A 16,398-nucleotide genomic window follows, 5' to 3' on the forward strand; every position below is an offset into this window, starting at 1 on the left:
TCCGCCGCCGGGCTCCGCGGGCGGGCGCCATCACGCGAGCGGCAGCGGGGCGGCCTGAGGCGGCGGCTGCCCCGCCCCAGCGGCGGGAGCCGGCCCGGTCCCGCCCCGCCCGGCCCCGCCGCGCCATGTGCCGCTGCCGGCCGCGGGGGCCGCGCCGCGCTCGCCGCCGCCGCTGAGCGTGCGAGGGGCGGGCGGCGCGGCCGGGGCGGCCCGTGCGGCGGAGCGAGCGCCGGCAGCGCGGCCGCGGGGAGAGCGGGTCCATGGAGCACAACCACCTCCACCTCCACAACGGCTCCCTGCTGGCGCACCACCGCTATGGCTGCGGCTTGGGATACGCACCTGTCGTCTACTACAGCCTGCTGCTCTGCCTCGGGCTGCCGGGTGAGTGCCGCGCCCCGGCCAGCGGGGAGCCGGCGGGGACGGGGCGCCGTGCGCGGGCTGCCCCGGGAGCCGCCGCGGCGGGGCGAGGCGAGGCGAGGCGAGGCGGCGGGGTTCCCGCAGGGCTGCCGGCAGCGCCCGCCGGAGCGTCTCCTGCCCGGCTGCCGGCGGCGCGGCGCGGGGTGAGCGCGCTGCGGCGTCCTCGGGCCGCTAAAGGCGGCGGGAACGCGTTCCTTCGCCTGCGTGGCGGGGATTGACACGGGCGTTTCTTGGACAGCACCTTCACTGCCCGAGACGCCGCTGTCCCTGCGTTTTCCCTCCCGCCGGGGTTTGTCCCTGCCTGCCTCGCGCCGCTGCGGTCGCTTTCCCACCCGGACTCGGGCTCTCTGACTCTGAACTTGACATACGCAGTCTCAGCCCGTCGTGAAGTTTCTGCCATAATCAATCTGGCCATGTGAAGACAAAGCGGTACTGAGGACGGGGGGGCGCTGGGTCTGTCCCCTGTCGATCGCATGCCGGGCTGGCAGTAATCAAAAGTGTAGCTGTCGAGTTTTTCTGCTGCAAATCTCTGCCTGGCTCCCTGGGGCAGGGTTGGCTCTAGGAGCAACGCGCCGCTGGTAAGGAGCATGCTGTCACAAGGTCAGCAGACAGTTGTTGTACTCGGGAGCCTGTCCCCGCAGCTGATGGAGCAGGATAGTATCAGTCCAGCCTCAGGGTCAGCACCCTGTGAAGGCAATGGCAATGCTGACACCGAGATCCCTGAGGGCAGGTACAGGGCTCAGAAGAAAGTCCCAGCTCACAGGTGCCGGAGTGTATAGCCCTCAGCGAAATTTCCTACTTAAAAAGGGGACAAAGACAATATAGAGATGCTGGGGATGAGAAAAGCAAGAGAGACCCCAAATGGGGGAGGGAACGATGTTTCAGGCTTGGGTGTGAACTCCTGCGAGGCACCACTGCCAGCACGCAGATATCCACAGCTCAAAACGCACAAATGCCACACGAGCATCACATTGGCATTACCGTCTCGGCCAAGACGGAGGACTGAGCAGGTTTCTCCCCCCGGAGGGGGCTGTCTGAGGCTGTCAGTGAGACGCCTCGGCATGCAGGACTGCAGGGAGCTGCTCGTGCAGTGCCACTTCTGCAGTTACAGACTGGGCTTCAGCCGGCAGAGCTGCCATCCCAGCACAGCCTGGGTGGGCAAACATCACAGCTTGCTCCCTGGCTTAACACCTCCAGCCTCAGAGTGCAATCTGATGCACCAAGGTGAATTGGTATTTTAAGGGTGCAGTACAAGAGAGTTTGGTTGTGTCTACGTACAGCTACACATTTAATGTGCCATGTAAAATGGCAAGCAGCAATGATAGTTAATAGTCTACAATTTCTAAATGTTTTGTTCACCTTAATCCCTTCTTCAAGCAATTAATTCATAGAAAAATTTTTAATCAGACATGAAGAGACGCCTGCCTCTGAACAGCACACATGCAATTACCACTCTGCATATAAATTGATGTTCTTTGTGTTGTTTTTGATTTTGGTTTTTTTTCCCCTCTCTGGCTTATAATTAAAATTTGAAGATTGGCTAATAGTTCAGACAACTGGAAAGTTAAGTCCTGTATTTACCCAGAGAGGATGCAGGGCATAGGCAAGTGTGTCTGCTCCACAGCATTGATGAGTCTCAGCCCTGACCTGAAGAGACCCAGCCAGCAGGGATGAGGAGGTAGTTTCCTCTTCATTGATCCCTTAGGGGCTGCTTGGACCTCCACAGTAATGACAAGCTCTGATTTCGACACCTGTTCCCTAGGAACTGACCAAGACCCTCTCAAGATTATCAGGTGAAGAAGTTGTTATGAAGCAGTCTGTGGCTAAGCTTGCCTTTGTATGTCTCTGAAATGGGGGAAAGTCTTACGTGCACAGACAAGAAAAATCACTTAATGAGCGTTCTGCACATACTTGCACCAGCTCCCTAAGGATACTGCATTGTAATTACAGACCTAACGCTGTCATTCTAAGAACATGGTTAAAATTGGTGCACGATCCAAATTAGCAATGGTGACACGCATTTCTCAAGGGATCAGACATTGGTTGATTAGAGCAGTGGCACCAGCGATAGTGCTTAACAGAACTAGCCAAAGCATTTGGTGGCACAGCACTGCTGAGTTCAGTAGACTTACATCAGGTATGAATGTGTCAGCTTGTTCAGTGCATGTTATCTGAGGATAACTTTGGCACTAACACCTGAAAACACTGCACATGCACAGTATGCTGAGTGCATGAGAAATTTATGATTCTCACCCTGAGACTGCACAGAGATGAGAACAAGCTGCATATGTTTAGGGGAATACTCATATGGCCAAGCTTCATTGAGGATGTGGTACAGGGCGAGACCGGTGCTAAGAAGAGCTTTTCATGTTTCAATTTGAACCTGCTCTTCAGTTTTCTGCCATTAAAGGCAGCACACTTATTACCTGTTAGAAAAAGAACCCTGAAGTCTGTGGGATCTGAGTAATAAGCTTTGTGTGGCGCCAAGAATTTAAGAGAAACATCATTTAGGATCTGCCCTCAGATACAGCACTAGTGCAGTGTTCTGCTGAAATGGAAACAGTTAACTCCTTGCCACAAATCTTAGAGAAAGACTGATGAGAGGGGAAACCAGTTAACTGTTTCTGCCTTTTTCGCTCTAGTGTCTGAAGGAAATTTCACTAACTCAACAACTCCACTTTGAGGCCAAGCGATGCCAGGCCTGATTGTGCATGCAGAGAAAGCATCCTTTCCCCTGCCTTGTATAACCCAGGCATCTCAGCAGATCCTGTTATCAGCAGTGGCTCTTTCTCCCTCCCTGTTCAACCAGGCACCAGAAAGTCTGAAAAAGGCAGAGACAAGAGAGAGCAAAGTGAACTCCTTTCACCCCGCTATGGCAGTAGCACACAGAGGCAAGTGCCAGGCTGTGCCCTGCAAAGAGCTGCAAGCACAGAGGCACCACTGCATGCCGACCCTGCTGCAGCAGGTACCGGGCGCCGGGGTGGCTTTGCCTCTTCCAGAGGTGATTGCGCCTTCTGATCAGCTGGGACGGGAGGTTTCTTCTTTTCCCTGTAAACAGAGGCTGGCAAGACAGACACTGTTTTCTGAAACTTGTTTTGAGTGCAGATGTGCAAAGGCATCCCAGAAGTGTGCAGTCCTGCTGCCGGGAGCAGGGGTGTCCTGGGTGCAGGCTGCGTGGGACAGGGAGAAACTGCTGGTGCAAGGGTGGGGAGCAGAGCGAGGCAGCAGCGCTGGAAGTGGGGTCATACTCCCATTTAGAGGGGGGCGGTTATTTATGGAGCTGTTCTGCAGCCCCTGCTCTGCCATCCCTGCGCTCCCCTCGTCTGTCAGTCGGAGAGGACCTCTGAAGTGCCTCCAGTTAGCCGGGAGGCAAGGGAAGGGCTGCAGGAAGGCTTAATGGAAGCATTTCTTGCTTTAGTGAGAGAAAATGCCAGAGAAGAGGTGTTTTCAGATGTGGGGAGGGAAGAAGTTGCTCCGAGTCAATCCAGGAGGGGCCTTGTAAGGTGAGGAAGCAAAGAGCAACAGGTACCAACTCTCAGTCCATCCCTTTGCCAGCGAGAGCTGCACAAAGCAGCTACACCAAAGAGCTCCTGCTATGGCGGTGCCACCGAACACGACCAGGAGGGTCAGGCAGAGAAGTAGCAACGCTCGCTGCAGATACCTGGCTTTGACCCCGATTCCTGCTTCATTGGAAGGTGCAGCAGCAACTGAGTTGCCTTGCATGCAATCACCTTCCCCATCGGGGTATAGCGTACTGCTGCTGAAAGGACAAAGTGGCAGCGTTTCCTAGACCGGAGCCTGGCCTGATCCACGCTTCCAGGGGTGGTCTTCTCCTGACAGTGCAGAGAGGCAGAGTAAAATCTGGCTTTCTTACTGTGTGATCGCTGGTTCCACTTTGCTCCCCAGTCAGTCACCTACCCGGAGAGCGACTCGGCTTTGGGCATCATCACATCCCAGTGACACAAAGTACAGGCACATATCCAGCACCCTTACAGCATCCCCAGGACGTAACAGACTCACACCGATGCCCCAGGGAAGTGCCACTCCAAACTTTGAGATCCTGGTCTACAAACATTTCTTTTATTCATGGTTTAGGCTTCTGATTAAAACCATCACGCTGATTTAAACACAGATTCAGGACTTTGCAAGCTTGGGAAAGCAGCCTGGACACACTTGGGTGCTCCCAGCTGGAGGATTCAAACAGGTAGCTTTTGTGTCAGACGTGCTGCTGAACAAGGTGTCACAGAGATGGGGACAACCCAGGTCATTCAAAGCCCAGCCATGAACAGAGTGCACTCAGCGGGCTCCATGTAGAGGGAGAGAAGCTGTAGTCCTGACCTAGAGGAACGTGTAAGCTCAGCAGGGGTGCCTAACCTTTTTAACACACTGTCAAGGGAGGGCTATACCTTATGGACCTTCCCCTAACAGATGTCAGACCGGCTGTCCTCGCACAGCAAGTCAGCTCCTTCCTAGGGTGTTGGATTGACACGCAGGTGCTTAACATTTGCACTGCGCCTGTGCAAACTGCACTACAGTCACAGGCAAACTGAAACGATGGAGAACTGGTCCTTCTGGAGCCTTCTCCCCCTACGGATCTTGGAATAAGGAGGCTATTTGGGAGGCGTGCAAGCCAGGGTCGTCGTACTGGCAAGGCAGGTACTGCCGGTGGGCTGTGGGCTGAGCGTCCCTGATCTAAGAGACCACCACCATGCAACAGCCCAGCTGTGCTCCCTCCACTCCCTGGCAGGGTAGGGGGAACGAGACCTGAAGACCCTTGCCACCTCCGTGCTTACAGCTGCAACCTGGTTAGTACCACAAGTATGAAGGGGGACAGGTAGCAATGTTTGTTGGTGACTCACATAGCATGTAATATCCAGTAAATACCAAAGCAGGCTGAAGGTAGGTGTACATACAGCACACAGCAGTACAGAAGTGTGTCTGACCCGTTTTGGATTCCTGCCATCTACTGCCTAGTATATTCTTCTGCAATCACAGTGCAGGCTTCTGATTAGAGAGAGCGTTTCCAACACCTGAATAAATAGCTTCTCTTATAACAGCACACCTGAACAATAGAAGTGCTAAAGGAAGATCTGAAAATATGAGTGGGAGAATTGTTACGTGCAGAGTTATGACCTTGAAAAAACAGCACTCTTCAGCTGTCACTCATTAGATAGAGTTCATGTAATGAATGAGAACTGACCCCTCCGGAGGCCTGATTCAACCCCCCCTTTTATTCAAAGACCATACTTTCTCTGACTTAAAATCTGAATTGGATGCAAAGCCAGTGCATTGCATCTTGCTTAAAGAAGGACAAAGAAATTATCAGAACTTTAGCTCAGCTATCAGAGCGACCAAAGAGCACTGCAGCACATTACAGTAGCACTACTGGACAGAGGGGTACAAAACTGCTGCTAACATGCTTAAAATGAGTCACTTCCTATTGTAAAATGAATGCTTTTCCTTTAAGGAAAGAAGAATCATTATGAAAAAGAATAGATTCATTGCAGTGTTCCTGCACAGAAACGGTGACAGCAAGGCGTGCAGATGGGAATAATTTAGTTTGGTCACTATGTCTGGAGACTGTGGCCACTAAAAACTTGCAGCCTGCAAGGCAGCGTGTGGCTGAATCCATGCTAATGCAGAAGAGGACTTGATTGCACATCTCTGAACACCACTACAGAGTACAACTGCTAACTTTGGTTTTCTTCTGCCACATCAGTAGGAAACAACACTGTCAGGGCTGTAATGATAACGAGGTGCAATATTTAGGAGGCTCAGTAGACTATGAAGTGCACAACCTTGCATGGCAGGCTGCTGAAATGGATTGGGAAGGAAAAACTCCAAAGGAGATTTTTCCTTGAAATGACAACGACACAAAAGAGAGAGCACAGCCAGTTTTCACGGTAGGTGGGTAATGCAGAGCCCCCAGTCGTTAAGAAGTCAAGCCATTCAGAAGCACTAGGCAGTCTAATATCCTGCTGTTCTTCATCCACCCCCTTACTTAGTTCTCTCCTCCTCCTCCTCTTTCTGCTCCCCTCCATAAAATGGGGGTGAATCAGCAGAAACAAGCCAGCAGGAGAAGGTCTTAATCCGTATACGTCAAAACAATTTGCTGTAGGCAAACAAACAACATGGAGATGTCCTGACATGGCGTGCTCTTTGCTTTCACACACCAAGTGCAAAGCAATCCCTGGCCGCAAAAACTTTCACTTTCTGCTTAAGGTGGTCTTTTTGAGCCTTTAATCTCTTTTCCCATTAACTTCGAGACACCAGAAAAGGAAACAAAGCCAAAATTAACCCCTTGAGCACAGGAGACCTTGCACACAATTCCATTTTCATTCTGCAGAATAAAGATATGTACATATGTAAGGATCCTAACCCCCAATGTCTGGAGCGCTGTTGGTGCCATTCTGGGGGTGACCTGATGGGAGAAGATGGCGTTGGGTTGCCCCCCAGGACACCAGTATGGTTGTGCAGAGGGACCAAAGTAGAGTCAACCAAGTAGGACCAGAATTAACGGTACAGAAGATGGCCAAAAGGAGTTTTATCCCTTTATCCATGGAAGAGGAGAGAAGCCTGCCTATTGAAACACTGAACCTCTTTTTCACTGAAATTGTTCTCTGATACCACCTGAAACAGAGAGTCCCTAGAATGTACAGTCATTTAACTTCTCCATCTTTTCAATCATATGGTGCATTGACTGCGCGGATAGGTGCACTAGAGGTTGCTTTTGGTTTCAAGACAAATTACCTGTCAGTCAGTTACATCAGACTAGGATATTTCACAAACATTTGTTCATTCCGGGTGTGTTTTCTTCAATGTCCAGGCTAGCACACTAAAGAGTGATATAGCTAGTGTGGGTGCAGTGTATTCTCTGTGGGAGAAATAAAGCCAAACTGCAATGGTTTTACATAGTCTGTAATTTCCTGCATATTGTGTAAAATTGGCATAGTCTCTGAGAAAGCTTGGCCATGGGGTTTGCAAGCATGAGCTCCTATTGCATTAGCTAATGCTTTAGGAAGACATAAAGACTTTGTTTTTTTAGTAAAACCACTATCAAAGGTAAAATCCTCTTAATTATTCATGTTGAGTAAAGAATTCATGCCAGTGCCCTTATGAAATCGCGTCCTCCCTCCATCCTAGTCATCCCATCGAATACCTTTGGCACCTGCCTTGGTGCTTTGGCGTTCGATATCAAAAGGGTAGAATGGTTTTGTCATCCTCGAGCTCAAGTTACTCAGCTTGAGACCTCTTAAACTTCACTGACAGCCCACATTTAGAAGCCACAGACACCTGCCAAATGAGACACCCAAATTGCCTTGAAAATCTCCGTCTGTCCAGATACGTTGCATGAATAACCAAATTCCTTTTATGATTTCTGCATTATTTTGCAGATTGCTTTTTTTCTTCCCAGCACTGATTTCCATTAGAAGGCTTTACTGCTCTGGTAGCAAGATGCGAGGCTAGGTTTTGAGATATGAGTTTTAGACATTTTTACCCTTGTGTGGGTGCCTCTAAGATGGGCTTCGGTGGGAGGGGGAGTGGGGTGGGAAATGTCCAAGAGTCATTGGAAGCTTTCTGCACTGTAGGCCCAGCTCAGGAAAGGTGGGTGAGGAGGGTGAAGATGGCAAGAGGAGAACCAGAGCCCTGTGGCATTTACACACACACGTGTCACTGGTGAGCGTGTACTGGGCCTCCCCCCATCTTAGCCCAGCGTTCCTTCTGGGCTGTTCTCATATTGCAAAAATAGTCCTATTTTATAAAGGCTAGGGAAAAAAGCCTACTCCAACTGTGTAGGAAGGCCAAGAGCAATGCAATGTAATTACATGTGTCTGCCAGACAAGTTACTGCACTTAAGCCTGAGTGGTTGGCAAGGCTCAAAGTGAATACTGGCCATCGGCGTTTCCACGCCATTACCGTGTCGGCGCCCTCCAACTGAGAGGAAGTGCTTTTGGCTCGATTGGCTCGATTAAAATCCTTCTCTGGCGCCCACGACCCACTAACAGCTAGTGCCAGCTGCAGAGCAGAGTACCCCATTCACGGCATCCTTCCCCAGGGCCACCTCGGCTAGTAAACGTTGTCAGGGAGAAAAATGGCCCTGGAGGCCAGATTTCACCGTCAGAATCTGGCCTCTGACACCAACTCATTAATTCACCTGTGACTTGCAAGCACGAGGCCATGCTACATTTTCTCTGGCAGTCACTAGCCCGGTCTCCTGCGTATGGAGGGGAGTTTGGGTTGTCCTGGGCAGGAGCTTGATCTTTCTCTACCTCCAGGTTCACTTTCGCCCTCAGAGCTAGCATGGTCTGTCCCTGCACACGGGATTTCTAAGTGCAAACCACAGGAAAGCCTTCCTACAAGGTGTGAAACCTCCTCCAGTGGCAGTCCTGCATCCATGCCGGCCATAGCTTTTGCGATGCTCATTTTTTGGCTTAAATCCCTCTCCGTCCCCTGGGAGACGATACAGGCACTGGCAGAAGGGGCTGACGGCTCTTCCCCCCCGAGGGTGAGTGGGTGCATGCTGTTCGGTGGTGCTCAGACAATTGAACAACAAATAAATCCATTTATTTTAAAAATCCTCACAGGAACTCTCAGGGAAGGAAAAACTTGTATTGCACTAATTACATTTTATAAAGTGTCTCTTTACGCTTCACAACAGTTGAAGGAAGGATCTCAGGATATGATAATAAAAGAGAAGAACAAATTACCTTAGCCGTGAGCAGGCAGCGTTCACAGAGGTTGTCCCCATCTGCTGTAGTGTTGAGTTCAACCCATACCGGCCGTAAGAGGGGAAACATGGAACTGCCCTATCTTCTCTGAAGGCAAACAGCATCCAGGGGTCATTTTAAAAGATCACTTAAACAGCTATAGCCAACATCAGTAATAAACACATTTACTTTGCCACAGTGTTTGTTTTTTTGTTTTTTTTTTTTAAATAACTCCTGTTATGTAGCCTCCATCGGAAATCACTCGTCATCATCTTCTCCAGAGAGCTCCCACACGAAGGAAGGGCTGAACGCCATCCTCATCTCCAGTCTGGTAACTACTGGCAAACGACTGTTAGTAATCACAGTCAGATCTGGCTGCTGGACACGGTACCTGTTTACATTTTAATATTGCCTTCTAGCTTAGAGGAAATAATCTACTCCCATTAAGCCAAAACACCACTTTTTTTCACCATATATTTTTAGCATATCATACTTACAGTCTCAGAGTTTCTAAATCTAAGAAGGAGGTGTTACTAACATATTTTTTAAAGCAATTTAAAATTTCCCGTTCGTGAACCGTCTCTCTCTGTGCCAGTCAGGTGACAAATGCAAGGCCTGCAGTGTAGTTTCATACATTGCACAATAATTTGGAGGGATCCTAGCAACAACTGTATTCGGTAAAAGGTGTCCATTATATTCAGTGACCTAATGTTTATTGCACTCGGTAAGCGACGCTCATGGCTACTTCATTTAGGTAGTTTATGATGCTGAACTACTGAACCACACAGCAGGCCTTATTCCCAACGCAGCAGCGCTACCACTTGTGTTGTAAAGGCTATTTCACTGCACAGGCTGCTGTGTACACGCAAAATGCTCTCAATAATAAAAAAAAAGATCACACCACAAAAGCAAAGCCCAGAAACATACGTATTTCTTCTTTAGACAGATACAATTGCTCCTGCTTAAGCTTACATGCGGTGATAACAGTCAGTGGAAGGAGCTCTGCGAATCCCCTGCAAAGACCGCGGTTAGACGCTATTTGAGCTATGACTGTGATCCACAAAACAAGAAGCTGGGGAAAAAACAGTGCCTTTAGGTCACAGGCACTGCTTTGAGGAGGCACAGAAGGCTGCCCAGGCTCTGCAGACAAGGCAGCATGGCTTTGGTATGGGAAGCAAACCCAAATCCACATGAGAATCAAGGTTGCTCCTAAAGGATGATCCCTCTCAGATATGTGCCTCCAATGGCATGAATTTCAGTGCTACAATTTGTGCTCAGAAGCTGATAAAGTCAGAGACGTGTGAAAGGAGAGATGCAGGTGTCCCGTGACGAAGCCTGGCTGAGTTAGAAGGCTGCCGTATTTTGAGGAGCACAGACCAATGGTGTTTGGGTGTCAGAGACCTTCAGAAGCTGTGTCTCAAAGGCATCCCCATGACTGAAGGGAAAGAACTGAGGCTGCCATTTCTAACAGTTGCCTCTCATCATCTGCTAGTGGCATCTCGAGGCTTCAGCCAGCTAGTCCCTAATCAAGCCCTGGTTCTCAACCAGATATTTATAAATTCAGAATACTGCAGTGCAGCAAGCGACACTAGCATAAATTCCCATCTGTCATCCCCTAATCAACTCCCAGCACAGTGATCAACATCTTTCAAATTCTGATGATCTTAACTACTCAGTATCTAGAAAAAACACTGCAAGAAATGGGCAGCGTACCATCCAGGACAATTTAGGGGCACTGACCTATCCAGCAGCTGTAGCTCCATGTACAGTACAGTAGAGACAGATATTTTTAGATCTCCATCATCTCTGCCATAGTCCTCATCACTGGCTACAATATTTAGTGCAAGAATTAGGGTAAACAAGGTTAAAATGTGGTTGCAAATGCTCTTCCATCACCTTTCGCATGCAGTAAGTAATTTTTGCCCACAGGAGAGCGTGCGGGGCACTGAATAGGCACCCAGGAGTCACCGAGGTGCTGGCACAAGGACACAGTTATTTGCACAGAGCAGTGTTCCCACCCATTTCCCATTTTATTGAGCTTTAGAAGGTGTTTGAGGACACACCAAGGACCAACTTAACACTGGCTAGGAAATGGGTGAAGGACTGAGACTTACCCACAGCTCATCTTCACTTTCCCTATACAGCATGCAGCAAGAAAAATACTCCCAAACCCTGTGCTAAGACAGTGTCATACTGGCAACTTTCTGCTGCACCCCGGTATATATCTGTTTTCACAAAGTAAATGATATTACTATATTTCATATCATCCAGCCAGAAAAAGCCCTAATGTGATCCCAGGGAAGGCATTTCCAATACAAGATATCATAACCCTTGCAGAAAAATCTATCTGAGTTTGCATGTACTTTGTCAGATCAATTTTCTAATCTGGCTCACCAAGCAAAGCTCACTGGCATTAGACAAATAACTTGCATTTCAGTACATGCTGTTACTGCTGTTGCTGGGAACCCTGAGAAAGGCAAGGGGAGAGGGTACAGAGGAAAGGACTGCTCATACTTCACCAAAGGGTTGTCAAGCATTGGAACAGGCTGCCCAGGGAAGCGGCTGAGTCACCATCCCTGGAGGTGTTTAAAAGCCATGTAGATGTGGTGCTTAGGGACATGGGTTAGTGGTGGACTTGGCAGTGCTAGGTTAACAGTTGGACTTGATGATCTTAAAGGTCTTTTCCAACCTAAACGAGTCTATGATTCTATAAGTCTGTTCCTGTAGGACAATGGGAGTGGGGTTAGAACCAAACAGCAGGACCCCCACAATGGGCAGAAGGGGTGGGAAGCAGGGCTGCCGAGCCTGGACGTGGCGTGGCTTCAGCATCCCTGCGGGAGCCCCTTCGACAGTCAGGGCAGAGTTACCAGCAGGGACCAATGTCCTCAACCATCCCCCTTGCTGCACACTGGCTCCAGCTGCTGCTGCTGGAGTGAGTCAAATCCAGAGAATTTAAAGAGAAGATGAACCCCATGGGTCACATCCAATATCTGCAAAGCTGAGCCACTCAGCCTGGCTGGCCAAAACCAACAGTGGCTGCACAGTCATGATAAACACTCCGGCTCGAGGATTTCCTTGACAGTACATCACTCACTGCACCTCTAGGGCTCATCAGCAGGCACCGCAGAGGCATTTCATAAGCAAGTAAGTGAAAAATGACACAGCAGTTCTGACTGTATCACCCCCCACCCCATTCCCCACGTCTGCTCTGAGCTGAAATCAATACGGTTGCACCCGTGTTAACAGAGGGCAGAATTGGGAAAATTCCCCTGAAGGTGATTTGAGACAATACCATTGAAAAGATCATGCCTTTTTTTTTTATTTAGGGAAGGAGTCAGTTGATTGTCATGTTTGGTTTAGTTTTGTTCCAAGATACAAATGAATATATTAAGTAATACAAAAATAGGTGACACTTATGAGGGCTATTACTCAAGATCATTCACTCTGCTGCAGTTCATTTCCCTGGTGGCAGAAATCTGCTCCCAGACAGCAGGCTTTTAAGGCATTTATGAAAGAGGAAGTTTTCTCCAGTGCCAAGTAAAACAGTTAAAAAAAACCGATCATTTTCAATTGTAGGACATACGTCCTAGGTCATCATTACCTTAATGTCAGCAACTTCCTTTCTCTCTGATTTAAAGGAATCCTTACAATTATTGTTGATTTGTTTTGGGAAATCCATCAATGCTGGCAGAAATGTTTGAAGCACTGAATGCACAGAAGAGATGATTTATAGAACACTTACAAAAATGTCAAATACAAACATTTGGCAGTCTCTTACACAGTAAACCAGATATGATTTTTAAGTACTACTTCAGGTATTCTAGCCAAGTGATAGAAACTTCTGATGGGAACAATCTCACCTGTCTCATTCTAGCCATACCGCTAGTAGGAATAATAGGATTTCCCCCCCCCCCCAATTCAAGACTACACAGTAAGTTCTAGTAAACACGAGCAAGTAGTTAAAGTTTGGCTATACCTTAGTGCTCCAGGAAAGCTCTCAAGGGCTGCAAGGGCTGTTTGTATCCGTGGTGGGGAGCTCTGCCTGGCCAGGGCCTGTAGGACTGAGCCCTTCCTATCGCATCCGTTACAGCACTGGTTCAAGCAGCTACTAAAGTGTGTTCTTTAAGTTGAATCACAGCTTTAAAAGACTGAAGCAAACCAGACAGTGAAGCAGCAGAGACAAGACACTTGAGCATTTCACCACAATATTATTTAAGTGTCATGCAATACATCTAGGCATGGTTTAGGTGATGGGTCTGTATTGTGGCCAAAGAGTTGCAAGGAGATGCTTTTTCAAGGAAACTCAGGGACATTTACACTTGGGCTGAATCAGAACATCCACCACATCTGATGTGACCAGCAGGGTTTCCTTAAAGGCTCAACTGCATCACTCCAGAGGAGAAATGCCTTGTAGTTGGAGGACTTCTAAAGAGCAGCTCTGGATAAGCAAGCAGGTCTTTGTGGAGCAGATCATTTCAGTGGTGGGAAGGGAGGCGCTTCCCCATCTGTAGCAGACCAGGTCAGACAGGAAGGACTGAATGGCAGGAGACTCATCCTGGGCAGAGCTGAAAACTTCAAGAGTGCTGTGAAGCACATCCAGCTCTCAGGAAGAGCTGAGACACGTGTTTCCCTGGAAGTCCTTCTCTCAGTTGGGATTCCCCTCAGGAAAGAAAATTACCTAATCCGGTGGCTTTGATTTCAGCTCTTTTTAGCTGGGGTTCAAAACTAAAAACAGGCAGGCACCATGAGGTGGGATGAGGAACAAAATGTCTCTCTCCAATGCTCACCCTGCTCTTCTCATTTGTCACTTGTAAAAAAATGTGAAAAAAGCAAGAGGGGGGAAAATAAGAGTGCACGTATGAGATACTAATTTTTCCTACTGCTCCTCCCTCCTGCTACCCCTGCCTCCCTGCACATGGGCAGGGGTCCCAACACCCCCGGCCAGGTGCTCCTGCTGTGCCCACGGTGGCAGCAGGGCCAGCCAGAGAGCAGCAACCACAGAGCCAGGGCCATAACTCTGCCTCTACACCTGCTCCGAGGAGATGGCAAAGGGCTGCCGGACACCACCTAACCCTGTGCCTAGAGTGAAGGTCCGGACTTTGACTCTTGTCCTGGTCTGCCAGGACACTGAGTGACAGCATATCCCGCAGCTGGGAGCAGGGCCACATGCTCCTCTCATTGCAACAGCTTCTCTGAGGGACCCACCTGTAGTGTTTTTCTTTTGGTTTCTTGGTCTTTAATAAAGGCGATCATGTTGCTAAGTGCTTAAACAGAGCTACTGCTCCAAGCAAGTGCTCAGAAAAGCTAGTGTTACATCTTAATAGCCTAACTCTGTGTTTCTGTCTCCACAGCAAACATCTTGACAGTCATCATACTTTCCCAGCTCGTGGCTCGCAGGCAGAAGTCCTCCTATAACTATCTTCTAGCTCTAGCTGCTGCTGACATCCTGGTTCTCTTCTTCATCGTCTTTGTTGACTTCCTCATGGAAGACTTCATCTTAAATAAACAGATGCCTCAGGTCCTGGACAAAATAATTGAGGTCTTGGAATTTTCTTCCATCCACACCTCCATTTGGATTACGGTTCCACTAACAATCGATAGGTATATAGCTGTGTGCCATCCGCTGAAGTATCACACAGTCTCCTATCCTGCTCGTACTCGAAAAGTCATTGTAAGTGTCTATATCACCTGCTTTTTGACCAGCATCCCCTACTACTGGTGGCCCAACATTTGGATTGAAGACTACATAAGCACATCAATGCATCACGTCCTCATCTGGATCCACTGCTTCACTGTTTACTTAGTGCCCTGCTCCATCTTCTTCATCCTGAATTCCATCATTGTGTACAAGCTGCGACGAAAGAGCAATTTCCGACTGCGAGGGTACTCCACAGGGAAAACAACAGCCATTTTGTTTACTATAACTTCTATTTTTGCCATACTTTGGGCACCAAGAATAATCATGATATTGTATCACCTCTACGTATCTCCTATAAACAACAGCTGGGTGGTACATATTGTGTCGGACATCGCCAATATGCTAGCACTGCTGAACACTGCAATTAATTTCTTCCTCTACTGTTTTATTAGCAAAAGATTTCGCACAATGGCAGCTGCCACGCTGAAAGCCTTCTTTAAGTGTCAGAAGCAACCTGTGCAATTCTATACAAACCATAACTTTTCCATAACAAGCAGCCCTTGGATTTCCCCGGCCAACTCTCACTGCATCAAAATGCTTGTTTACCAGTATGATAAGAATGGAAAGCCTATAAAAATATCGCCATGAAAAGGGCAATAGTTGGAGTTTCTGGGTGCAAGTTCTTTTCAAGAGGTTACATCTTCAGGATGTAATTTGCTGAAATGGCTGTTTTGAAGAGCGGTCATTTGATTTCATTTCCCTGGGAGACCGAGGGCAGATCAGACTGCTAGGAGGGAAACAGGAGCACTCGATTATAGGAGCAAAAGTGAGAAGGCAAATGCCTCCATCTCTTACATAGCATTTTGAGTATGCTTCAGAGTTCAAGTCTTAGTGTTCAGTCGCACTCAAACGTTTTGCACCCCAGCACCAGTGGAGTCCAAAGTCATTGGAGGGGAAAGCCACAACAGTGTTCAATTACAACCTTTTAAAACACAACAAAACCTTACTTGACCGTGGAGTTCACTATTGACAGAGCAAACGGATGCTTTTATGTCCTGTGGAAGGTGCCATTTCTGGTGTGTGGACTTGCCAAAAATGTGTTGTTTCTGACATGAAATACCACCACACACAGTCTTGCTGTCAAGACCTTGTTGCAGGAGGCAGCCTGTGAGACACGAACTGTGACGAGCCCTTTTTGGCTCTCTGAACAAGGCTCGAGGACTGACATAGCACCTGTTGCAGCCTTGGCATGGAAAGCAATCCTGCAAGCTGCCAATATTCATATGTTTGAAGTTATTGAAGAACGCAACCGAGACAGGGAAGCTGGAGGGAGGGAGGGAGGTTTCTAGAGCCAAGAACAAAAGCAGCATCTTTTCCCAGCTATTTCAGTTACGGTGTCTAAAGACTTTCAAGTGTGAGGCCAAGTCCTGCCTGATGCAGAGCTCCCACCAAAGCTGCTCCTGTGAGGTTTGGAGTGATTACAGCCTTCAGATTCCTTCTTAATCAGTAAAGATTCTCAGTTATCCCCTGTGTTCAGGCCTTTAGGGATTAACATATAAAACCTCAGTCTAAGATTTTCTCCCGACAGATTATGCTATCCTATTGCAGATTTGCCATTTAATTGTTAAAAAACTA

The 16,398-nt window shown here is 48.5% G+C and overlaps 2 protein-coding genes across 3 annotated transcripts in view; one reads left to right on the forward strand and one right to left on the reverse strand.

Annotated features, from left to right (window-relative positions):
- IQCK (IQ motif containing K) overlaps positions 1-16,398 on the reverse strand; it is a 173,608-nt gene that overhangs the window by 26,046 nt on the left and 131,164 nt on the right. The window lies entirely within an intron of this gene.
- Positions 261-15,411, forward strand: GPR139 (G protein-coupled receptor 139). The gene is made up of 2 exons (XM_072878385.1): positions 261-381; positions 14,477-15,411. Exons 1-2 carry the CDS (start codon positions 261-263, stop codon positions 15,409-15,411), a joined length of 1,056 nt encoding a protein of 351 aa, XP_072734486.1.

This window comes from Ciconia boyciana, chromosome 13 (genome assembly GCF_034638445.1).
Source record: "Ciconia boyciana chromosome 13, ASM3463844v1, whole genome shotgun sequence".
NCBI classification, from domain to species: domain Eukaryota; kingdom Metazoa; phylum Chordata; class Aves; order Ciconiiformes; family Ciconiidae; genus Ciconia; species Ciconia boyciana.